The following is a 26,774-nucleotide window of genomic DNA, read 5'->3' on the forward strand; positions in this document are numbered from 1 at the left end:
CCTCAAGATGGCGTCGCTGCCCTCACTGGACAAGCGGGACACAGGTCTCAAACGGCTCCGCCAACTCTCCGCCCACACCTCAGGATCGACCTGCTCCTCAGTGGTACACTCTCCCTCGTGGGCTCACTCTGCTGACTCGTGGTCCCCAGTCCTCCCTAGTGGCTCCAAGGGGCCGAAGCACACAGACAGAGCACCGCAGCGTCTCTGCCGCCCCTCCGGCCACCTCTCCTGTTCACCTGGCTTCTCTCGCCACCTGGCCCCCGAGGCCGCGGGACCTCACCCGGCTTCTGTCCGTATCTTCGGGCCCCCGCTGCGGCGCTCCCGTGACTCTCGCTCCGCCGTAACCACCGGACCAAAGCACGCCGAGCCTGGGCCCCGGGAAATCGCTGCTCGGCTTCCTCTCCTCTGCTCAGCTCCGGGCCTCGCTCTTGGCCTCATGGGGGATGGGCGCCGCATGACCTCCGAGCCTTGGTGAGCCCGGCGCGTGCCTGGTGAGCTCTCCAGACCCGCTCTGCTGTGTCCTCGGTTCCAACAAACCCAGTTCCAAGGGCCCTGGTGTGCCAGAACCGGTGCTATAAAACGGCCGTCGGCGGGAGCAGCGGGATTACACGTCTGCTCACGCCGCCATCTTGGCCACGCCCCCTTTATAATGTTTTAAACAAGAATCTTGAGCCACCTGGGTTAATCAGTGTCACCAGACTTGCTTCTGGTGTTTAATATCATAATGTGCACTTCCCTGAAGTAGATGAGTGCAGTGCATGTCTGAGCAATGTCTTAAAGACATCCGCCAGGCCTGCAGTTCTGCCCATTAGCCCGGTTACACACAAATTGCCATCAATGGTGTACAGATGATAAGTGCGAGAAATACAAAGGACAGCAGGGCCCTTTCCTATCGGAAACAGGGAGAGACCTTTAAGCACTCATCGAAATTAAGAGTCACCTCTATGCTACAAGGGCGATCAGGGCGAGTGCAGGAATAAGGTAGCAGCAACAAGATAAGTGGATTCAAACACAGCAGTTGACGTGTATCACCAGCGGCAAGCTCTCTGCCCTCCGCACTTCCTCAACTTCTGAATGTGGCCCCTGCTGGCAGACAGTCCGTAGCCATAAACAACAGGCAACATTACTAGAGTTGGTGCTTCATGGACACAAAAGAAGGAGCAATCGTGGCCAAAGTAATCCGAGCAGTGTGACGTAAATTACACTTATGAACATTTAGTGGCGAAAAGTAATGTTCAGTGCTTAGTCGTATGATAAAGTGCCTGTCCTACTTGGGTCTCTGCTCTTCTTTAATCAGAATAAACAAGCATCTGCATTCTGTAGTGCTCCCACATGGCGATCCTCCAGCTGCTTTTGGCGGGGGTGAACCTTGATCAAGCAGAGCTCAGTGTCTGACCTGCGCATTAAGAAGGCACCGACAGCGGGAGTGCAGGGGAGAGCGGGACGAGAGAGCACACAGAGGGAGGGGGAAGCATTGTGAGGCATTGTGAGCGGTACGGATAGGGCTGTAAGGGGGGGCCTGTGTCTCTGACGTGGTGGGGGCTGCAGGCGCTCAGTGCACTCGGGTCAGCAGATGTCTGTCTGCGAGACTCACAAAACAACAAAGTAGGTTTACTGTAGTTTGCCGATGTTGCTTCCGGACTACACGGAAGTTAGTATCGGATCAACAGCCAACTGAAAGCAGGATAAGATCAGCATTGCCACTGTTAAACGAATCACAAGTGGTATGGCAAATTGCACAGAGTTTCACCCAACATACAGATTACTTAAAGTCTCGCTGAGACAGTGCATGCACTGCATGCACTGCCAAGGCAAGACCTAAAAATATATTATAACACAGGCCCCCTCACCATGATAGCCACATGTCTTCCTTCACTCTTCTTGATCATCTGTTGGCTAGCATTCAGTTAGCTGTGCAGGAAAAGGAGGCAAATCTGTTACGCAATAATATTTGTAAAACTCTACCCATCTACGTTCAGTTGCCGTGCATCCTACCCTTCACTAGGATTCATACAGTCTGAAGCTGCTGTTGCGCTTTATGAGGTAATCTAATTCATTCATCAACTAGATGTTTCTTACAAGCGAGCTATGTGCTGCCTTGATAGTCCATCTGTTTAGTACTACCCTCATTTCTGCCTTTGAATCTGCAATCAGAATCCCACCCTGAGACACAGATTTGTCTCTTTATGTGCTGTAGGAGAGCAGAGATTTGAGGATCGATGGCCAGAATTTGGGTGGCCATTGAATCCCCCCTACCATTCCTATTCCTTTGGCATAGGACATCTTCAGTTTATTGTGGCCCACTCACTTGTCTTTAAAAAGTATCAACAAATGTCTGGTGTGGCATCTGTCTTAGGCGTTCCATTAAATAACGATTCTGAGCATTGCAAAAGCTATGAAATATCCGGTGAGTTGGTGGATACATTCTATGAGTGTTTATGTGTGAATACTAAAACTGCTGTAATGCGATCCCTGTGATCTACAAGATAAAGTGGGAATGTATCCATGCCAGAGCTTGGCTAATGCTCCCAAGGCACTACTGAAAGGTGAAGAAGGCCACCCATACACCTCCAGGAACACTGCCCTGCCACAATTTCTGTCAATCTCCATGCGAGGTCTTATAGACTTGAGAAACCCTACCATCTGTTCCCATCGCCAGAATCTAAAACCTGGCTATAACAGTACTATGTACATTACATTTATTAAACTCCTCCAATTCAACTGCACAGTCAGTGGATTTTTCTAGAGAATGCAAGAGTGAAAATGCCCTTGTGAGACGTTGGCCTGATATATGATGTTTCCAAGTAAACTCGACTGCCCTTGCAAACTTGACCTATCTAGGGTATTGGGGCCGGCTTGTTGCATTCTATGCCGCTGGTCACTTACCATCGCTCCAGCTCGCAAAACCCCCTCCCCGCCCATCCCCAAGGTCATCCAGCCACCCTTCAAAGGTGGTCTGATTAATGCTCGGTCTATGGGCAAACATGGCCAAGATATTCACGACCTCATCCTAGACTCAGATCTAGACTGTGTCCTGATCACTGAAACCTGGCTCACAGAAGACAGCAACCCTGATATAGCCGTTGCCCTACCTCAGGGATATTCCATTCATAGACAAGACAGACCGAAGGGCGGAGGCGGAGGAGTTGCTATTATTCTTAAAAACTCCTTCAACTATCATACGTTCAGTTTAGACCCCCTTACGGACACAGAAGGCATGGGTTTTTCCATCAAACTCGGTCAATCCCTCTCGTTCTCAGGCGGTCTGATCTACCGCCCTACCGGTAATGCCTCCAAATTTCTTGATTCCCTCAGCGATGCTCTGGGACACTTCCTACTTCGCTATCCACACTTTACTCTTCTTGGAGACTTCAACCTGCACCTTGAGTCCTCCACTGACTCACATACCAATAACTTCCTCCAAACACTTGAAATTTTCCATTTTCAACAAAGTGTCAACTTTCCCACCCATGTACTCGGACACACTCTTGATGGTGTCTGCACTAATCTTCCCTTTCTCTCTACCCTTCCCCCCTCTCCCTCAGATATGGACTGATCACAGCCTGATATCATTCCACATTTCAATAAGCCGCCCTCGTACCACCAATAAATCCAATCTTCATCGTGACAACTCGGTCAATTGGAAAACCGTCCAGGAAAACCTTACGCTCAACCCCATCCTGCAACCCCAATCCCCCGTCCCATCTGGTAACATAGAAAGAGATGCGGATATCTTCCACAATTGGATTACACAAGAAATTAAGAGCCGGAACCCCATTAATCGTCCCGGCAGAACCCAGATGAAAACAAAAAACAACGCCCCCTGGTTTACCCCTGAATTAGCGTCCGCTCACCTACTATGTAGGAAAGCAGAGCGCAAATGGCGCCACTCTTATGACAATGACGATCGCCTTGCCTACATCCAACAGAGGAAAAATTACCTCTCTAACATAAAATCGGCCAAAAGGACCTTCTATGTAAAAGCCATCTACGAAGCTAGGCAGAAACAAAAAACTCTGTTCTCTATCGTAAAAACCTTTACTCAGCCCAAGGCCCTCCAACCCGAAATCCCCCCTTCCCAAGACCTATGCGACAAAATCTCAGATTATTTCGATGATAAAATCGCTTCCATCCAGAGGAATTTCCCCCCTCCACTTGCCATTCAAGTGCCCCCTTCTCCGGTTCTTCCCAACTCTCCAGTTGGTAGCCTTAAAAACTTCACCCCTGTCTCCCTGGCTCAAACCAGAGAAGCCATTCTATCGTGCAAATCTGGTTCCCCTTCCGACCCCTGCCCCCCCAAGATTCTCCATCAAATCATAGATGTGATAAACCCTTCCGTTAATGATCTAGTCAACTTGTCCCTCAGCTCCGGATCAGTCCCTCGCATATGGAAGAAGGGGGTTGTCAAACCACTGATGAAGAAGATTAACAAATCCCCAGTGGACTTGACCAATCTGCGCTCAATCACCCTTCTCCCCGCTCTAGGAAAAATAACTGAACAACTAGTTTACAAAGAGCTCAAAACCTACCTCGAAAACCACTCCATACTTCACACCCAACAATCTGGTTTCCGCCCCAAACACTCAATGGAAACTGTTTCAGTTAGTTCTCATAGAACTAACTGATACAATCAAAACGCTGCTAGACCAGAGGAAAAAAGCCATTCTGATTCTCCTCGACCTCACGGCAGCGTTCAACACCATATCCCACTCTATTCTGATCAAGAGACTGGCGGATATAGGGATCTCAGACACAGCCTTATCATGGATAAGATCATTCCTCAGCGACAGGTCTCAAACGGTCGCCCTTGGCCCCTTTCTATCTAAGGAGAAAAATGTCTCTTCTGGAGTCCCCCAAGGATCCATCCTAAGTCCTCTGCTCTTTAATGTCTACCTTATCCCACTGCTCGCCCTGATTGAATCATTCGGCATCCCAGTCACATCGTATGCCGATGATACTCAGTATAATAGTACCACTCGAGGACAACTCAAACAAAGCTGAGCTCAATCTTAAAAACTGCTTAACTGCGGTCTTCCAGTGGATGGACTCTAACCATCTTCGTTGCAACTCCAACAAAACTGAGATCCTCCCCATCGGAAAGAACACCTCCTTCTGTCCAGCTCTATGGTGGCCGGATAATTCTGTTGCTCCGCCCCAGACCACCACCGCTAGAAACCTAGGTGTACTTTTTGACTCCGACCTATCATTTGACCAGCATGCCAGGACCGTAGCCGGCAGATGCTTCGGCACAATTAAATCCCTTAGAAAGTTCTTTGACTTTCTCCCCCTGGAGGCCAGGAAAACTGTAACAGCAGCTCTCATTATCTCGCGCGTGGACTACTGCAAAGCCCTCCTGGCTGGGTCAAAAAAATCCACCCTGAACAAACTACAAAGCGTCCTCCATACTGCCGCCCGCCTGGTCCTGAAATTTCCACGCAAATCCTCAATCTCTACTGCTCTAAAAACCCTGCACTGGCTACCCCTTCATAAAAGAATACTCTTTAAAATACTCACTGTGGCCTTTCGGGCCTATAACAACACTGGTCCCAAATACATTACCAGACGCTTCCCACACTACTGCCCGACTCGCTCCCTTCGATCTGCCCAAGATAATCTCATATCCTCCGCCAGATACAACTTAAAGTCCAAAGGCGGAAAAACTTTAAGTTCTCTGGCCATCAAGGAGTGGAACAGCATGCCCAAACACCTGAGACAGCAGACCTTAGAGAAGCCTTTCAGAAAGCTCCTAAAAACTTGGATTTTCAACCTCTCCGACGACTGGACCAGAGCCGCCATTTAGACCCCCCCGTGCCTTCCGCTTGACCGGGCCTTCAGGATTTCCAGCGCCATGATGCTCCCTCCGGAGCGAACGCCGCGCTCTACAAATACCCCTCCAAATATCCAAATATTCAACCACCTTGTATCAGTCCAAACAATCCCTTATGGTGTCTGGTTGTAAGTCAACCTTATTAGACAAGCTATCCTAGGGGTAGCATGGACTAAGCAGCCTTAAAGGCTTAACTTAAGAGGTTGTGTTAAGCGAGCTGTTTTACCAAAAAAATCCTGTAATATCAAATGAAAGGACACCACACAAGTATATATTATAAAAATATATGTGTTTATTTCTAAAATAATCCCCAGTACTCTTTATGAGCAAAGGGGCACAAGCGTTAAATCAAAAGCACAGTATAACATACAAAGTTGCACAATTATGGATGAGGGCGGGTGGCCACTCAAACCATATATTAAAAAAGTGGTATAAGTGATACCAATCGAACAGTGGTTAGGCCTAGGGAATTGCTGGGAGCAGTCTGGAAAAGCCGGCGGGATTCGGGTGCAGCACGTAAAGTGCGGCTTGCACCAATGCAATGTCAATGGTGCGTAAAAGTTACACAAAGCGAGTTTAAAGATACTTCCGCTGAACGCAGAGGAACAAAACTTAAGACATAGACCCTAGAGGTGTGTACCAGTGTAGGAACACAGACGTTGCAATGTTACCTCACCCACAGGAAGTGGGTGCACAGGGTCGAAGTGGCGTCTGGTTTTGACACGCAGGCTCTTGGTGCTTGGAGCTGAAGATGCTGCAGGCGATGGGAAGCAGAAGTGTCCGGTGTAATCCAAGGGTGGATCTGAAGTGGTGAAGACCTGAAAGCAGAGGGGACAATGTTCAAAGTCACTGACCAGTGACCACCGTGGAACCAGATTGGAACCAGGCAAAGTCGGGTGCAAACAGGTGACGAGGTGTTGCTTCTCTCTGCAGCCACGTGGACACGAAGAGGTCAAGGACGTCCAGGTGTCGATCACGATCTGTCCCACGAAGGTTCTAGCTGATGGCGGTGTCGGCAACTCGATTGAACAAGCCTTGGCTAATGCAAGCCACGCAGAGAGTGAAAAAGGCTTATTACTCGGACCAGCAAGGTCAGAGAGGGTACTCCTTTCTACAGGAGCGAGGGCAGGTTTGGAGTAACCAGACCTGCAGTGTAAATTGTAGGTTTCATCGCCAAGATGGCCGCTGACCATTTGGCAAGTGGCCGGGATGGCGAGTCGAGTGGCACGAAGCAAAAGGGCCCCACGCAGATCGTGGGGATGCTGGAGGGCTGATCTTTGGTGCAAATGCTGCTCGGTTGTGGGGCTTCTCAAACCCCAAAGCACAGAGTTGAGGGTGCCTCGGGTGCTGCGCAGTCAGCGTCTCGGGGGTCTTCCAAGATGTCCAGTCCCACGTCTCTCGGTTCCTCCACGGGTCCCTTCTTTGCAGGGACTGTGGATCGGGCTGTGAGAAGTCTAGGAGGCTGGGTCTTGTCAGGCTCTGCACTTGGGCTCCGGCGGGAGGCGGCAGCAAAGCAGACGTCGAGGTGCTGGGTGGTGCCTGTGTTCACAGGGTGGCCCCTCCTAGGCCACAAGGGAGATGCTCTTCAGTCTTCTATTCATCAGAAAGTCGAAGTCCAGTCGTCTTCTTAGTTTAAAGTTGATTTCAGGATGCTCTGAGTTGCATTGGCACTGCTCCCACTCTTATTCCAATCTGAGGGGCGGATCTCCTGCTAGGTCCCTCCCTATGGGTGGGACCAGGAAGGGGGGCGGTTACACCCCCTTTCCTTTGTCCAGGTCACACTGGAGCTGGGGCTGGTGTGCCCCAGAACCGGTTTGACCGGATTATGCAAAGGGAAGCCTTGTGCTCCCCAGGCACTGTCGGGTTTCTTTCAAACCTCCCTGCTACAATCCACTATCTCCTGTCTGGGGTGGTGTGACACCTCCCTGCGACAGGAAATCCTTTGTCCAGGCCTCCTCTGCTGAGTTTCGGTCAGCAGCAGGAGGTCAGACATGTGTCTGTGGCAGAAGCATCCATTTTGTGGATCTGAGGCTCTTTTAAAAATCAACCGCGTTTTAGCAAAAGTAACATGTCGTCCCCTCTTGAGGGGTTGAATGCTACCCCCGTCGCCAGGACTGGTGAGGGGGTAGTATTCCAATTCGTATGACACCTTACACAACATGTTTTGATAAAGCCAAACCAAAGTTGACATATAACCGCGAGGATTATAATGTACTTAATAGTATATGGTTTGGCATTATCCCGGAACAGCTAAGGGAATTGGTCCCGACAGCTGCAGACAGGCTCAGCTCATGCTAGAGCACCATCTTACATTAAACCACGCACTCTGCCTTCAGGATTGTTAAGGCCTGCCATAGGAGTGGCTCACAGGTTTATATGTGTCCAGATAGGTTTAGATATAGGCATACTATATCTAAGCAAGGGGTGATTACACCACCTTGCCCCAGCTGAGTGATCAGCCAGTTGTGTCAATTTTAGATAGCCAGCCAGGGGTGGCAAAAGATATGCTGCAGCCCCTGGTAGGCCTTGGATGCACCAAGCTCTGGGCACCTATAGTACTCTGTACAGGGGCCGATAAGGTGACCCAAGCCAATCTAGTTATGCACCTAGGGTACATGGAATCTATTTTACAGAGAGAGCAGATAGCCTGGGGCCCTGATTAGCAGGGAACCAGGCCAACTAAGTCGAAAACCAGCTAAACACAAGGCAAAACAAAAAAATCTGGGGTAACCATAGTCAGGTAGCCACCTTCCTACACAACCCCCCGTTCCCCCCCCCCCCAAGCGAAGGAGATAAGGCTATCCTTGGCCAGGTAAGCCTATATTGCCTGAGTGGCCATATAAGGAAGTACCTGCACTAGCATGGGTACCCCCTGTCTCATGGTCCACTAAACAAGTCCCTCACCCTTAGGTTATCAGAGGGTCTCCACTATAGGGAATCACTACCTTGGGTGTGTCTTTGTAAGTTAGAAGGCTGGTTTGGATATGGAGTTTCGAAGTGAGGCTCCACTAATTTAGGACTCAGCTTCCTCCAATTATCTTCCACCAGGTGTGCCCTTCTCTCTTCAACTGAGTTGCACTGTGCTCTCAGGGTCAGCCTTTGGCTACCTAAAGCTGGAGGCTGGGTCCCTCTGTTTGGCTTGCTGGAGGGACAGTTCAGGTTTGGGCCCTTTGGGTCCCAGGTTTGGGTGTGCCCAACAGAATCCATCTGTGGGAGGTCCCTAACTACTTTTAAGGGGGCTCCCTCAGGAGTTTTTAAAGTTTTCACCTCACTAGGGCTACTAGTTTTGGTGCCCCTAATCTGTTGATGGGGGTGCTTTATTTGACAGGGGGCCCTCTGGGTCTCACTGTACTTCTTGTCCTCTGCAGCCCTGGGGTGACTAAGGCAAGGTAGAGAGGGGCAGGTTACCTGTTTCAGACTGGGTCCCACCTGAGAAGGGTCCACTGCCATCAGAGGCTCTGTCAGGCCAGGCCTAACAACCTCTGGGGCAGTTCCTTCATCAGGGGTAAGATCAGTTCCCTGAGGAGGCTGATCCTGTCCTAATGTCTGGTGAGGGGAAGATTTCTCTTCCTCCTCCATGCTCTCAGTTTGGGTGGAGTGATCCATCATTTCAGGCTTCACAACACACATATCTGTTTGAGTTTGGGCTGTGGCCATCACAGCCCCACCAACCTTTTCAGGAGGAGACTCAGTTTGGGTTTCTGCTGTTATCATAACAGCTTTGCTATTCTGTTTTGGAAGAGCTTGTTAAAGATTGGGCAGAGAGTTGCTCAGCCCTACCAACCTTTTCAGGAAGGACATCTTGGGTTGGGGCTGTAGCTATTACAGCCCCACTAACCTTTCCATTGGAGTTTACCATTCTAGAATGGATTTCCTGTTCAACCTCAGCCCAGGCTGAGATTTCTAAATCATTACCCAGTAGACAGTCTACAGGCAGGTTTGGTGACACTGCCACTCTCTTTGGGCCAATGACACCTCCCCAGCTGAGACTTACTACTGCCATGGGATGATTTGTCTGGATGCCATCAATGTTTGTTACCTGGTATGTGGCACCTGGTAAAAGTTGCTAAGAGGGGACTATACAGTCAGCCACCATGGTGATGCTTGCCCCTGTGTCTCTAAAGGCTTCAACTTTCAAACCATTGATGATGGGTTCTTGTCTATATTTGCTCAAGGTATTTGGGCAATCAGAGGAGTTGGCAAACCCCATGCCAGTCTCATAAACAAGATCATTTGGGGATGGGGACCTGGATAGGCCAGGGTCCACCTGGGCTCCAAAAGTAAACCCACCCAGATTCCTGGGTGTGCCCCCACTTCCTGGGGGATTACTGCTGACAGTAACAGGAGGTGTTGGAGCTGGCTTTGGAGGTATGTTTTCTTTATTGCCGTTCTTGGGACAACAGCTGTCTGTTTTGTAATGCCCAACCTGTTTACAGGCATGACAATAAGGCTTTTTCTCAGTTGATGAAGTGTCTTGGGACCCACCCCCATTCTTGGAGTTTTGGGGCCCTGGGGAAGTCTTTTCTTTACTTTTATCCCCACCCTTATCTTGAGGCTTGGTAGACTCCTTCTTCTGGTTACTGTCCTGATTCTTAGGCCTAATCCTGGTTCTGACCCATTTATCTGCCCTCTTTCCCAATTCTTGGGGAGAGGTCAAATCTGAGTCCACCAGGTGCTGGTGTAAGAGCTGGTTCTGACAATTACTTAGGATCTGCTCCCTCATAATCAAATTATACAATCCTGTGAAGTCATGTACTTTGCTGCCATTTAGCCAACCCTCCAGAGCCTTAGTTGCACAATCAACAAAATCAGTCCAGTCCTGTGTCTGTGTCTTCTGGCTGTCTCTGAACTTCAACCTGTATTGGTCAGTGGTTAAGCCAAACCCATCTATTAGAACACTCTTCAGGACTTTGTAATTGTTGGCATCCTCATGTCTGACAGTGAGGAGCCTATCTCTCCCTTTCTCTGAAAAGGAGTACTATGAGATTGCTGCCCACTGTTCCTCAGGAACCTGCTGTACCATGCAGGCTCTCTCCAGAGCAGTCATCCATTTGTGGATGTCATCCCCTTCCTTGTAGGGGAGCACAATCTTTTTCAGGTTTCTACTATCATAGGACCTGGGTTTCTCTTTAGGAATATTGCTGCCACCAGTGGAATCTAATCCACACAATTTTCTTTCTCTTGCTAAAGCAAGTTTAGCTTGAGCCAAGGCTATCTCTTCCCTCTCTATCTGGAGTTGGACAGCCCTCATCCTGGCCCTATGCTCTTTCCTCTGGGGGGGAAGTCATTCCCCTTTGAGATTCTCTTGAGACACTAGAAACATGAGAGTCCCCTGATGGAGATCTCACCCTTCTGTTGCCTGGGAGAATTAGGTTATGGGATCTGGGGAGGTGCTGGCCCTCTCCATTCCCTAGTAGGTCCAAGTTGGCTTGGCTAAGCCTCCCCACTGGGACCTGGTTACCCCTCTGACTCTGAGCAGGCTCATCTACCTCTGAGCCTTCTTCCTCCTCTTCCTCCTCCTCTTCTTCCTCTTCTGGAGAAATCTCATTCTCAGGGGAGTTCACACCCTCTCCTGACTCTAAGGGAGCCTGACTCACCTTATCTAAGTCATCCTTTTCTAGGATGGCTATCAGGGAAGGAATGGTAGGGCCTCTGCTCTATTTTAGCCCCCTTGCAGTGCACAAGGCACACAAGTCTTTGTGGCTAAGGTTGTCATATCTGAAGTTGCCTTGGTAAGGTCAACTGTAACAGGGACAGAGCCTGAAGCTCCACCTGTGTCAGACATGACTGCTAGTGAGGTGTAAGTGGTGCACTTACCTACGCTAAGTGTTTTCCTACTGTACCTTGCTAGTGAGTTGTAGTCAGGGTGTGCTAATCCCTTTAATCTACAACTACTAAGTTCAGTAGAACTTAATATGCTAAGCTTTTGATTTATATGTACCTAAGGTACTTGATGTGATCTTTCAATTTGATAAAAGATTGCAATGGTAAAACAACATCAAGCTCAAATCCGCACCGCTGCACACCAATGTGAGAAGTTGGCCTGATATATGATGTTTCCAATTCTGGAAAAACCTTGTATCAGTCCAAACAATCCCTTATGGTGTCTGGTTGTAAGTCAACCTTATTAGACAAGCTATCCTAGGGGTAGCATTTTACAGAGAGAGCAGATAGCCTGGGGCCCTGATTAGCAGGGAACCAGGCCAACTAAGTCGAAAACCAGCTAAACACAAGGCAAAAAATCTGGGGTAACCATAGTCAGGTAGCCACCTTCCTACAGCCCTTAAATTCAACACAGTGTAATCTGATTCGGGCCTTTAAATTGTGAGTAAAGGCCACGGGTACTCTGATTCTGACCCCAAAAAGCCAAAATTAAAAGAGCAATAGGTGACCTTCTCCTAACTGTTGAGCAATGTATTAGTGTTTTGTTAACACCTCTTATCATCTGAAGAACTGGAGATTTTATTCTTCCTCTTTAGTGTAGTAAACTATTATTTTTTATCTTTAAATCTGGCTATTGCTCAAACTGCATTAAGAAACATGTTACACAGTGAACACATTTACAAAGCCCGATTGATACATTACATTTTCGTCACAATTGTAATTTGAAGTTTAGCCCCGGCCTCCTTTTTCTTAAAAAAAATCCCAGCGGGGTATTGTGGTGGTAGAGAGGAAGTATTTTCAGATTGAATATCTCTTATCCTCCGTTCAAGGCAAGCTGCTTTAATCATAACAGATTACATTAGTCAGAACAGCTCACATATGACATTTACACTGCTATCATGAATGTGACAGCTTTGTCACGTTGTGTAGATGACAATACCATGCTCAGATTATCTCTAACTGCCACAAAGGGGAGTATTTCTGATCTAAAAGTCACCCATGCCACTGTTTTAGCACTTGGTCACATTATAGTTTACAATAATTATATACCCACAGCCTAAAATCTTTAAAATAGCTTGTAGGATATGAGTGGTGCATGCCACTCCTGTTGCAAAGTTGGTTCCTCCGATTTAATCACGCTTGGATTTTTTTTCTTTTGACTATCTTGTTTTTGGACTTCCACTTTGGTCAAGTCTCACCAACCGAGACTCATTTACAGTAAATTCTGTGGAATGGAGTAAATTCTGTGGAACCTATCTTAATAGGTTTGCCATTTCAGATAGATTCCGCTTCTGAGCCCCTAAAGTAGAGGCTCTGGGCTGGTTGCAGATGAACACGAGAGCAGCGAAGTTTGAGGTGAGCATGACATTACCATCTTCTTGCAGAGCCTGGTATATGTGCACAAGTAGTCTGTGGCAGAACGCTCTCTTCGAGGATTGGTACTGACCTGGGATAGTCATTAAAATGTGAGCGAATAGTATTCAAAACAATGTCTCTTGAACAATAGAAGTCTAACAGATTTATAGTTTAGCCTGTTTCTTACAAAAAGAGGTTCGCTTTAAAGAATAAATAAGCAAATTGGCTGACTTCTCCTCAATACATCTTGTTATCTTGTTCATGATACATGAGTAGTGGCAAAATGGTGTATGAACGTAGCTATTTTATACAACACTTAAAACAAAAAATATATATATATTATATCTCCATCCTCTATTGAATAAATCGCCACTCTGCAACTCACTTGAGGTTGAATTGTGTTTTTTGACCTTATTTCCGCTGCATTTCATTGGGGCCACTGGAGGTCCAAACCTGCTGTGTTCCGCCGAGCATTGACGGAACAGGGACTGTTTTCTTCATATATATATATATATATATATATATCAAAGACTTTATCCAGGGCTATTGACTGGCTCCCTTGTGCCCTCTAAGAAACAGTTGAGACCAAGGCCTCGGGTAGGCCAAAAAGATATGCTGGCAGGCTGCTGAATAACTAAATAAAAAAGATTTCTCACCTGCATACCTTGGGTCGGCTCTCGCTTCTTTTCATGTGGTGTCCCAGGCACGGGGGGACATCTGGATTGTTGTAACGATATATATATATATATATATATCAAATACTTTATCCAGGGCTAGTGACTGGCTCCCTTGTGCCCTCTGAGAAACAGTTGAGGTAGTAAACTTGCTGAAGGACTATAGAGGGCTTTTATGGGACTTCTGTGGACTGGCTCTGCTGACCCACAGGTGCGCAGCCAGGGTGCTGTGGGACACATTGGGATTTTGGCACTGAGGTTGTTGTACTTTATGGCTGTGAGCAGCTGTGGAACATGCTCCCGAAGCAGGAAAGAGCAACAGGAGTCCACGCAGAGTACAGGTCTGGTAAATAACAGCAAAACCAGGTTCCCCCCAAAAAAGTAATGCTTGGAGGCCAGGATGCTCTACGAAAAGGCTGTTGAGGTCTCACTAGGGGGAAGGGGGTGGGGGATGCGGGGAAATGGGTGCAAACCACTGGGTGGCCATCTGCTTCCTATTTAATTTAATGAAAAGGCAGTCTCTGTGGGGCCCTCGCTCCGTGCTAGTCTACGGCCTTGGGGACCCCACCCCCTGGGGTCCAGCGCAGCAGAAACTGTACAGGAGCACCCAAACTCTGTGAGACAGAAACACAAGAATGTACTTATCGTCTACCCTCTTGTAGTGCCACACACCGGGTGCCCAATCAAAAGGGCGGGTGCCCCTTCAAAAGGGCAGGTGCACCCGGCCTTGAAAATTGGAAAACACAGCGCAAGTCCACTGAGAATAAAAAAGGAAGATGCGACTTCCCGCACTGGAAAATGGAATGATAAAATATGCACATCAGTAGGCCTGCCTTTTTGATAACAAGGCCCCTCCCCCAGTATTGTCTAGAATAGGTGGTGATATTGTGGTAGAGTGGATAGGGTTCAGGACCCACTAGGAGTATAACATGTTATAAGGGTGTCACCACAGGTGTACATAAATGTGATTTAATGTGTAGTATTTAGTAGTGTGAATGCGTGTGATAAAGAACTGTGCCTATTCATAAGAAAAGGCACTAGTTAGAGAATGATTTAGTGAGTGTTGTTGGTTGCCTACCAATGAGCAGGAATACAAGCTCACACCACCTCCTCTGAGTAGACCTTGTACAGCTCTGCTTCACTACAATGGGCTACTTGGTTCCCAGTAAAGGGAGAGTTGCAGACTCACTTGTGAAAGACTCACATCCTTCGTAGCCAATAACACAGTTTGTTACAACTTCTTTTTAAGTTTTACTTTCTCAGTACGCCAGGCATTCTCGAATTTACACTTTTCACTTTCCTTCAATGAGAGTCAAAATGCATGTTTCGTCCCCGATCCAGTCTTGGTTTGAGTGTCAGTTTTTAATAAGTAAACTCGTACATTGTAAGAGCCGTTTCTCTCCCCTAGGTTGTTGTGTGAATCTCCCTGTTTATACTCGGCTACATGAAATTGTATCAATAAATAGATAGTCTTGTACATATCGGGACAAGAAACTACCTCACAGCAAGCAAATGACAAAACAAAGTACAATAAGTGTACTCGTTTACCCTAATCAGACCCGACACCATGTCTGCAATGGACCTTTGAAGTGTAAGGACAGAAGCCATACTAAAGACAGACTGTGCACTATAAAAACATCAATAACATAATATTCGATGACCCCTCTCTGTCATTAGTCATTTCACCTCAGCAGTACTGTACATAGTTTCAACGCACACTCCAAAGCTGTTGTGGCAAGTGCTTTAAACAGAAGTTGTTATGCACTTGTCTGTTATTGATACGTCTGGTTCCATGTTAGACACTGTGCAATATCCAGGGATCTAAACCACCATTGACAAGGACTTTTTCCAGTTTCTTATGTCACTGAGCATATTTTGACGCAGGTAAACAAATCATTGTTAGTAGCTCTGGGCCAACTTCTGAGAATAGGCAAGCGAAGGACCTTCATGCAAACAGATTTGTATCCACATCAGACTGTTCCATCTTTATAGCACATACATCTGCCAATTATCGGAAGGTGAACATGGTGAGAATTTGGTTTCAGATATTATACTAACCTGATGCAGTGTTCGAGGCACTGAAGATGGCTGGTGTCATAACTGTACGTGTTGTTGACTTTGGAATGATGAAAGGCTTGCATAGCCTTGCCAGAGTTTGAAACATTGATATGTGTTGCACAGATATCCCTGCATGCATTCATTTATCCACTGGATTCTTGTAGAGCTCAGTTAGAAAAGGAAATTGTTGTCATATTGTTTTGTACATGTGCTCATTACCTGTATGTCCAGCACCAATCTCCAATCCTGTAAGACTTTGAAATACTTGCTATTCTAATGTTTTTTTATCTCTTTTTTTCCAGCAGGGCACAGTGCAGGAGGCTTGTCCCATTATGTGTGCGTCGGTCAAGTATAACGGACGGGGTCCTGCCCTCATTCCGAGAATGAAGACCCGACACCGCGTATACTACATCGCACTCTTCTCCATTGTGCTGCTAGGGCTGCTCGCCACAGGCATGTTCCAGTTTTGGCCACACTCCATAGAGTCCTCCACTGACTGGACAGTAGAGAAGCGAAGTGTCCACGATGTGCCGGTGGTCCGGCTGCCTGAGGACAGCCCAGTGCCAGAGCGTGGAGATGTGAGCTGCCGAATGCATACCTGCTTCGATGTCTACCGGTGTGGCTACAACCCCAAGAATAAGATTAAGGTGTACATCTATTCCCTGAAGAGGTACGTGGATGAGAGTGGGGCCTCTATTAGTGGCCCCCTCACCCAGGAGTACAATGAGCTTCTGACTGCCATATCTGACAGTGACTTTTACACTGACGACATCAACCGGGCCTGTCTCTTCGTGCCATCCATAGATGTGCTCAGCCAGAACACCTTGAGGATCAAGGAGACTGCACAGGCCTTTGCACATCTGTCCAGGTATGTACCACTTGCAGACTTTGATATTTCTTCCATGCTTACCCTGAGACGTGTTTTTTTTCTGTTTGAAAGCCATGAGAGTAAGAAATATTCTCATGACGAATGCACTTGGATCAGGATAGTTCAGCGGCATAGGTGTATTACCTTGTCCATTAAAGCCATTGCTGGGGGGGTATAGCAAGAGACGTAAAGGACTTGTATGTGTCCAAAGGTTGGTTGGTTGGTTAGATGGATGGCTTAGTAGATTGCTCATGTATCTTTGGAAGATTTGGAACAGATGGGGTTTGATTAACCTAATGCTCTCGCTGTAAAACACTTCTTGTAGGTGGGACCGAGGCACCAATCACCTGCTCTTCAATATGCTGCCAGGGAGTCCGCCTGACTACAACACTGCCCTGGACGTTCCCCGAGACCGGTAAGGGCACTTTCAAAATCCTCATTTCTAAGCTTTGCTTGCTTCTTTACGCACCCTATATTGGCAGATGAATGCACTGGTCCACCAAACATCAGACGACTAATCTAGCATTGCACTGTATGGTTCAGTGAGGAAGTCCTTATTATAATTTGTCGTCTGGTTCCACAGCTTCTCCCTTGTACTACATTTCCTTTTGACTGTGCAGTCTTGGTGGCTGTTACAGAAGGTGATGTTTACCCTTATATGACTAAGTGCAATGTTTTGGTGGCTCATTGCTGATAATGTTCTGCTGCTGAACACCCTCCAGTGAATTTCTCTGTAGTGTATTTTTTCTCAGGACGTGGAAGGCAAGGGACTGCACAACACCCACCTTGGACCTGCTTTGTATTCTCCAGCTGCTGTTAAGCAGACAAGGAACTCACTCTTGGGGTCTAGACAGGTCAGCTGCCAGGGAGTTAATCTGTGAACCTGGGCAGAACCTAGCAATACCACCTCATTACTCCTCCCCTACCCTTTGTGGGGAGCAAGAGAGGTGATGTCATAGGTTCACTACTGTTCATTGGCCGGCAGTGTCTCTATCGGTCAGTGTAACTGATGATCAGGATGTGGTCTTCTGTTGTTTTGGGGGTTTAAACCAGAACAGTAGGAACTCTAGGTCTCGTCCAGTTCATGGGCCTGGCACTCCCTATGTGACTTTAATTACTTTGTTTAGTACGATTGTGAAAACTCAAATTGATTCATCACTAAATTCCAACATAGCTAAACCAGACACCAATTTCCATCTTTTAAAATAAACAGTAGCAAAAGTACATTATTCAAATATAAAAATATTTGTTTTATCCAACTACTTAAGCATACCCATTGTTACGCTTTATGAAATATTAGACATTAAATCATATTATTTCCTACTGTAGAGCTTAATGGAGTCACAAGACCAATTCTTGTTTATTGTATTTAATTACACAAAGAACCACCTGATTTGATTTATATCTGAATTGACCCGGGCAGTTAGTCAGTGCATGTTGGTTTATTGCTGTCTCACTGCATGGTTATCTTGTGTATCTCGTGATCCATCGTATTGAAAGACACAGGTTCATTGGTATAGTTGGGTCTATTTTCTTTCAGTTCATCTACGGTAGTGCGATACCCGGTGATGTCACACTTTTTAACATTCTAGAACATAACCATTCATTGCAGATGATGATGGCATAACAACTGGTAGGTAACATGTGACTCACTCACCCATCATTCATGCCCTTCACTCCCAAATAATAGGCGAATGAAGGTCACACATAGTTTAAGCTGAACAGATACATACCTGCTTGTACCCTGAAAAAACCCATCCAGTTCATCTAATGTGCACCTAATACAGACTTCTTTTCATGTACTTATCAATTTTTCTTTCAAGGCAAGACTCATCCCTGTAAAAAACACTTTGCCAAGACATTTATGAGCAATAATATTTCAGGAAATCTCAAAACATTACTCAGATGGTGGTCTTCCAATGACTTCCCTCTCACTGCTTTTCTCATCAGGGTTCAGATTCACAGTAGGCCCATTTCAAACAGCACTCGCTGTAAGAAGTTGTCTTACTCCTGATATAGGCCTATTTTACTCTTCAGTTTCCAGGAGTAAGAAGACCAGCTTAGTCCTGTGATTAAATCTCCAACTTGGTCCTTAGTAACTTACATGTTTGAGGCATGTGTGCTGTAGATGCACATGCTTTGCATACTTCTGCCATCTAGTGTTGGGTCCAGATGTTTGCAAGTTGTTTTTCTACAAAGAAGTCTTTTCCAGTCATGAGGTAAGGTAACTCCTCATTTCAGTGATAGTGCGCATGGGCATTGACTCCATTGTTAGATTATTTTCTTTCCCACATAGGGTTCGGACCGGGTTTGTGGCGCTCCGGTACGAAACCGTTCTTCGGGGTACGCAACCCAATGTACCCTCGTGGGTATTGTTTCGTACCCGCCTCACCATTCTCCGTGTTCTGAAAAAATAGGAAAACTCTCGAACTTCGGTATAGAACACGTATAGCATCCATAGTGTCCAGTCTTCTGCGATTGAACATACTCAGTTTAGGTTCTGCCCTTGGTGCCACTCCAAGTATCCGTACACCGACCTGCATCAAGTCTGCAACTTGGGTCTCTCACCAGAGCACGAGGAAGAAGACTGCAAAGCTTGTTGATCATTCCTATTGAAAAAGACTTTGCAGGACTGTCAGGCTCGACGAAGAGACCTGCAGTGGAAAAACATCAAACACACCCCAGATATCTTCAGAAAAGATACCGAACAGGAGAAAATATCGGCGGCGGCAGCGGAAGAGGTAGAGGCCTTCTCTAGCCAATAATCAGACTCGGATCTGGAGATTGAGTTGGGGTCCAAAAAAATTCTAGCGGGACAGGGTGCCGTAAGTAATAAAGCCTCCAGTAATGTTTCATATGCCTGCCCTCCAAACTTCTTTCCATCAAACAAAAGGCTTCTAGGCCACCACTGCCTGTTGGCCATGGTCGGCACGAGACTGCTTCCAACTCCCCGTCCTCGGGCTCGCCACGTATACAGATTATCTGGCCTCAGCCAATACATACTCCTTCGGTTCCGAAACATTCTAGATCGAAAGACAAAAAAGACAAATCTAGCTCAGTACTAAATATTTCGGCACCAAAACAAAAAGACACTCCCTTAAAACCACTAAGCCACTTTTGGAAAAAAACAAGTGGATCTGGCTCCCAAAAAAACCAGCATTGGCATAGCCAATAGGTCTTGCTTTTAGGACCTTATAAGTGTTTAGCCATGCAATAGTTGATGTTGTTGCACCAAAAATATTGAGCTGCATAAGTAAATACGTATAAGGTCCCAAAAGCGAGACCTATTGTCTCTACCAATGCTTGTTTTTTTGTGTTTTGAGACCCGAAGCACACACCGCAGAATCAGGAAAAATCAAAAAGAAAAACATATAAGCAGAAACAGTGAAATTCACAGAACTAATATGTGGCCACTTGTTAATAATACGACAGTGCTGAATCAGTGTGTATAAAAGGCAGGATAGTTGGCCAGAACCATCATAGACTTACCAAGATCGAGATATGATGGTAGATTAATTACCCTGTTGAGACTATATAGGAGGATCGGAATAGAGCTCAAATAGAGAAAAGTTGCCTGGATAAAAACATAATACAAATGTCAGAAAATGGCCAAATTGGCAGGGTCTGCTTAGCAAAAATTTGATGTAAGTGGCTCACCTATCTGCAGAGTGGTGTGAATGCTCGATATCTAGACGTCAGGATCCTTTTGTGTTCCTTAGTAATGGTGTATAGATCGTCGCAGGGACTAGACGGTAGGTGGTTGGTTAATTCCAAAACACCCGCCCGTAGGTTAGACTCTGTTAAATTAATTTAGAGGAAAAATTGTCAACGGTTTACCTCTCGAGCACAAATGCGCATAAGGGGTTTCACAATAAAAGAACTAAGCTCTCACCTTAATGTAAGAATTCGGGCTACAACGGCGTGACCAAAACAAATAGCCTAGGTACGTCGCACCTGTGGTAAGGTCCAAAGATCTTTGTAGAAACACATGCTGAAAAGAGAGTATAAGCCTTAGCATATCGTAATAACTACGTAATTAAAGTTCGTCATCCTTCTAACTCAAGGTTCTCCGAGGGGTTTTAGCACCCATGGATATTTTAAAATCGGCAAGTCACACAGATACTAACATGCTGATAACCAGTAAAATGCGGTTGAAAGCTATCTCGAATATATTTAAATAATCACGGAGCACAGAGCACACAACAGCGTAAAATTAGAGGAACGCCTCATGAACAAAATATACAGGGGGGCGGTCCTCCAAAGTGAAGAGTCTGACCTTTGTTAGGCTTCTTTTGTTGCTGGGTGTTCACAATAGTGGAAAATGCAAGACCAGGATGTGGTCACTAGCAAAAACGAAATCAAAAGGTTTAGAATTCTAACTCTTTTTACAGTTGAACAGCATAATGCTAATAATCTTGAACGGATGGTTACCTAAATTAGTCTGGTAGCGGCATTGCAGCTCAGCGTCCTGTGCCAAAATCTCGAGTGGTCCGGTGGAAATGGGGTGCTCACTCATGCGTTTAAATAGGCCAATCGTCACTTTAGTCAAAGCAAATTCCGCATGTAATAGGTCGGAGATAGATGACGATGGGAGTGGGCGTGACTTTAAATGAAACATGCCTGAAATGAAACTGATATATATTCCGTAATGTCTACTAAACAAAGATATCAATCAGATTATGGTAAGAAAGTGCTCAATTAGATGGTAACTATTTAAGAAAGCTGTGATCACAGGAGCCCGGACATAGTTAACCCCTTCGATGCTCATGACGAGCTGAGCTCGTCATGAGATATACCTCTAGGGTGCTCATGACGAGCTGAGCACGTCATGACCACACCCGTTTTCATTGCTGTCTAGCACAGCAGAGGGATTTGTCAAGCAGCGATGTGGTTAAAGGAGAGTTTACAGTGTGAGTAACATTATATTGTAGCGCTTGCAGGGAAACAATGTATCAAACGGAACCTGTCACAGAGACTGCATTGTCAAAGCAAATTCGGCGTGTGATACGTTGAAAAACGGGTGACGATTGGGATGGGCATAGCTATAGATAAAACGTACCTAAAGTACAGAAATATAAATTGCATAATATCTGTCAGGCAAATATATCCACAGCGAATGTTGTGAGGTTTAGAGGCAGCCAGTTTCTCATGTTGATAAAGACTAGTTAGTTCAGGGGCATGGATAGATCAGCCAACGGTCATAAAACCAAGCAATGGCCGCGCGGTCGAGAAACTGACACGGCCGCGTGGCGCGAAAGTCAGATGGCAGCTGTGCATGTCGCGCGCGCTTGTGGGCCTGACGGCAAGCTCGCAGCCGTAAAAAGTTGCACTTTTAAAAGCCAGTTACTAAATGTCTCACCAGGTCAGCGTATGCACTAGCTCTAGCGAGACATAAGAAAAATAATTCATAAAAATCCTGATAGTGGACACAACAGCTATACCAGTAATACCTAGAAAAGGAAGGCTGACATTGAATACAAAATCTCTTTGATGAAGAAAAAGGACTTGGCTACCACCCCTATTAACAATCCTCAAACCCCTCCACCTTCTTCACTAATCCCTATTACACCACATATAGATCCTCTACACATTACACCATCAGGTTCTCCTAACACAAATCCTGATTTAAGAGAGGATGATGATAATTGTAATCAGCCACCAACTGATCCATGGGATGACTATAATATAGATCCACCTCAAGATACAGACCCTGATCTATACCCAGCAAAACCTTTCCCTCGTGACGATAATACTGCATATCAGTAGCTGATTGCTAGGGCAGCCAATTACCATGGAGTACCCTTACGCTAAGAAGCACTAGAAGAGGATTTCAGTTTCAGTTTAAGTTTATTGCTTGATTATTTAAAATCATTACAAACCCCCCCTAGCAAAAGAATAAATAAAATACATGCAGCTGAGATTGTTATTATATGAGCGAAAAAGAAGAAATTATACCATACAGTTTTAAAATCCAGTTACATAAGAGAAATAACGAGTATGTACCCCCAATTAAAGGTGTGAGGAGGTATTTCACGAGATTATATTTAGTCCGTGACTGCTTGCAATAGGTTACTAGAAGAGGATTTCATATTCGAAACCTTAGGAAATGAGGGCAAAAAATATATACCCCCACCATCTGCCCCAGTTTTTATTAGGGGTCAGTTGCCTTTGAAGGTCTCTAATGCCCATAAGATGGCAAACTCGTAAACATCGGGAGAGGCACCAACTCCAGATAAAGAATCCAAACTAATAGATGCGGCGGGGAAGAGAGGAGCGGCTCGATCAGTCAACCATTGGCGTATAGCTAATACGCATGGTCTGTTGTCCATATACTATAGAGCTCACTGGATGAAATGGAAGAATTGTTGCAATATCTCCCAGGAGAACATAAAAAGAGCAGGCAGTCAATAGTACAGGAAGATAAACTTATTTCTAATTCATCAGATGTGCATTAGATGCTGCAGATACTGCAGCTAGAGGAATCAACACTAGCCATCTGCTAAGAAGACATGCATGGCTCTGAATTTCTGGTTTCAAACCAGAAGTTCAGCAACACTTCAGACCTCCTTACGTGTTGCAGATATCCATCCTTGTCTTCATAGACTAATGCTTGCATTGAGGACCAAGACTTTTTCGTTTTCATCTAGATACCCAGTCTCTTCTGCACTGGCAGTGCAAAATGTCAGCCCCATGGCACACACCTTGTAGTCATTAGGTTTCAGATCTTCTGCCGATTTACACTGGGTTTAACCAGAGGATTACCTCCAGTTTTAATTGGCTGTCATAGATTTCGAGTATGTAGTGTGACCTCTCCCACATTTCCATTAGACTGTGTACTTGTTCTGCCAACCTGTTGCTCAGAAATGGGTGCCTTCTTAGATTTGTCACTGAGCAAAATATCAAACTATACATAGACAATCTGTTTTGTACCCCTCCCAGGGTGTTGGGGACCCACAGCTTTTGTGTTACACCATAAAACTATTTGTTTGAGTTCTCTAGCGTTGCTCCAGATCTATTGGGACCCTCAATAAGACAAGAATTGTATGGAACAAGATGGTGTTGCTGCCTTGGAAAGTAATATTATGATACACGTCTGCCAGTTTAGGCAGAAGAGCTCATTTACCTATAAATAGCTACCTGCAAGTGTTGCTGGTGGAAATTCTTCTGGTGAGGAGTCAACTTGTAGCATTGGAGTTGTCCACCAAAAGCTCAAAGTGAAGCCAGTCTTGCGTTAAATGGGAGGTTTGTTTTTAGAAAGGTCAATATGTTAAGCAATCACATTTGTGTTTTGCAATGTTTATGAATTATTGGTGTGATGTAGTTGACTTATTTAAAAAAACATTCATCTAAAGTATGGCAAGGCCATTCTTTCTGTGGCATAGAAATGGAAAACACCTTCTTCTGTAATATGTAGAGCAAAAGACTTCCCCCAATCTCCCGACTCCAAAACTATGGTACATAGCATATCCCATGGAGCCAGCTTGCCGGAAGCAGTAGTAGTTAAAAGGATTTCCTTAGAATCAGCTGTGGCAGAGGGATGCATTTTGTTGATAAGCATAATTATATATATATATATATATATATATATATATATATATATATATATATATATATATATATATATATATATATATATATATATATATATATATATATATATATATATATATATATATATATATATATATATATATATATATATATATATATATTGTTTCTTTCAAACAAGGAGTTACTAACAATGTTCCAAAGGAAAAGCATGCATTAGAAATTGTTTGAATACATAAATCACTTGCTTAAGAATGTGTTCAATGATTTGTATTTTTTATAATGGGATAAACGCGTTAAAATCCAGTTTGTGAGTAACGTGCATGCGTTACAAACTGGGTACTGTATGCACAGTAGTACAGTATTTAGTATATGAAATGTAAATAAGGCACACCAAATATATAATAATTGAAATATGGAAGTGGGAAGTGAGCGCATGAATGAGGCTGTAGCACAGTGCATTACTATTTTTTAGCAAAGGGAGAAGGTATAGCAATACACTGGAATTGTCACGTTCTGCATACTTAGTCTTATGAGTATTTTAAATGTATATCTTTTACCAAACTTTTTCTCTAAAATGTGTTTATATTCTTTTAATGAAGAACACGCTAAGCTGAATAACCTTAGCAGACATTTATCAGGAGATTTCGATCCATGCTCTGTTTCAGTGCTGGTTCTGGATGGACATGATGAAACATGATGCTCTGTTTCACTTTTGATTCTTGATGGACATGAAGAGAGATGATCTGTTTCAGTGGCGGTTCTCGATAGACATGACAAAAGATGATGATCTGTGTTAGAGCTGGTACTCCGTGGACATGAGGAAAGATGATGCTCTGTTTCACTTTTGATTCTTGATGGACATGAAGAGAGATGATCTGTTTCAGTGGCCGTTCTCGATAGACATGACGAAAGATGATGACCTGTGTTAGAGCTGGTACTCGATGGACATGATGATCTGTTTCACTGCTGGTCCTTGACGAACCCGATGAAAGATGATGCTCTATTTTAGTGCTGGTTCTCGATGTACATGATGAAAGATGATCATCTGTGTCAGTGCAGGTTCTTAATGGAGATTATGAAAGATGATCTGTTTCTCTGCTGGTACTCAGAGGACATGATGAAAGATGATGATCTGTATGAGTGCTGGTTCTCAAGGGACATGATGAAAGATGATGATCTGTATAAGTGTTGGTTTTCAAGGGACATGAAGAAAGATGATGATCTGTATCCGTGCTGGTTCTCAAGGGACATGAAGAAAGATGATGATCTTTATCAGTACTGGTTCTCAAGGGACATGAAGAAAGATGATGATCTATATCAGTGCTGGTTCTCATGGGACATGACGAAAGATGATCTGTGTTAGAGCTGGTACTCGATGGACATGATGATCTGTTTCACTGCTGGTCCTTGACGAACCCGATGAAAGATGATGCTCTATTTTAGTGCTGGTTCCCGATGTACATGATGAAAGATGATCATCTGTGTTGGTGCAGTTTCTTAATGGAGATTATGAAAGATGATCTGTTTCTCTGCTGGTACTCAGAGGACATGATGAAAGATGATGATCTGTATCAGTGCTGGTTCTCAAGGGACATGATGAAAGATGATTATCTGTATCAGTGCTGGTTCTCAAGGGACATGAAGAAAGATGATGATCTGTATCAGTGCTGGTTCTCAAGGGCCATGATGAAAGATGATGATCTGTATCAGTGCTGGTTCTCAAGGGACATGAAGAAAGATGATGATCTGTATCAGTGCTGGTTCTCAAGGGACATGAAGAAAGATGATGATCTGTATCAGTGCTGGTTCTCAAAGGACATGATGAAAGATGATCTGTGTCGGTGCTGGTTCTCAGATGACATGATGAAAGTTGATGATCTGTGTCAGTGCTGGTTCTCAGTAGACCTGATAAAAGATGATCTGTTTCAGTGCTGCTTCTCGATTGACATGATGTAACGACCGGATTTTCGGACCAGATAGAATCAGCTCACCAAGACACCACCAACCCAGCCGAAACGCAACCACCTCCCTCCTCAGGACCTACTTACCAAGGCACCTGGGTACCTACCTGAGGATGGGGAATTAGCAATATACAAGCTTTGATCCTCTAAAACACCACCAAATCTACAGGGATTACTAGAAATACTCACTGATTACTAAGGAATTCCATATTCCACACCACACTCATACCTTATAGTCTCGCGGCAACTCAGGCCCAGACTAGGCTACCCTCCTACTCATAATGAAGGGGGCAGTTCCGATTACTTACCATTACACACTGACCACAATCAGTGCTCACTCAAGCCACTATCCTGTGGGTATACACATTGATCACAATCAATGCTCTCACTCTTTCACACAAGCCACAATCCTGTGGGTATACACATTGACCATAATCAATGCTCTCACTAATGCCACTCTCTCTAGCGGCAATCTCTGTCCTATGAATACCTTCAGCTCTCTCTCTCTCTGTTGGGAAGTTTCTCTATATATCTAATATCTACTGGGAATATCTCGTACACAATTGTTATATTTTATGTGGTAGATAGACAGTTCA

General features: G+C 45.2%; 1 protein-coding gene across 1 annotated transcript in view; it reads left to right on the forward strand.

Moving 5' to 3' along the window:
• EXT2 (exostosin glycosyltransferase 2) overlaps window positions 1-26,774 on the forward strand; it is a 106,014-nt gene that overhangs the window by 32,628 nt on the left and 46,612 nt on the right. Inside the window, exons 2-3 of the mRNA XM_086959820.1 lie at window positions 16,104-16,666; window positions 16,992-17,081. Of these exons, the coding sequence (XP_086815946.1) occupies window positions 16,131-16,666; window positions 16,992-17,081 (626 nt within the window). The 5' untranslated portion in view covers window positions 16,104-16,130. The remainder of the gene's footprint in view (window positions 1-16,103; window positions 16,667-16,991; window positions 17,082-26,774) is intronic.

This window comes from Lissotriton vulgaris, chromosome 2_2 (assembly GCF_964263255.1).
Source record: "Lissotriton vulgaris chromosome 2_2, aLisVul1.2, whole genome shotgun sequence".
NCBI lineage: Eukaryota > Metazoa > Chordata > Amphibia > Caudata > Salamandridae > Lissotriton > Lissotriton vulgaris.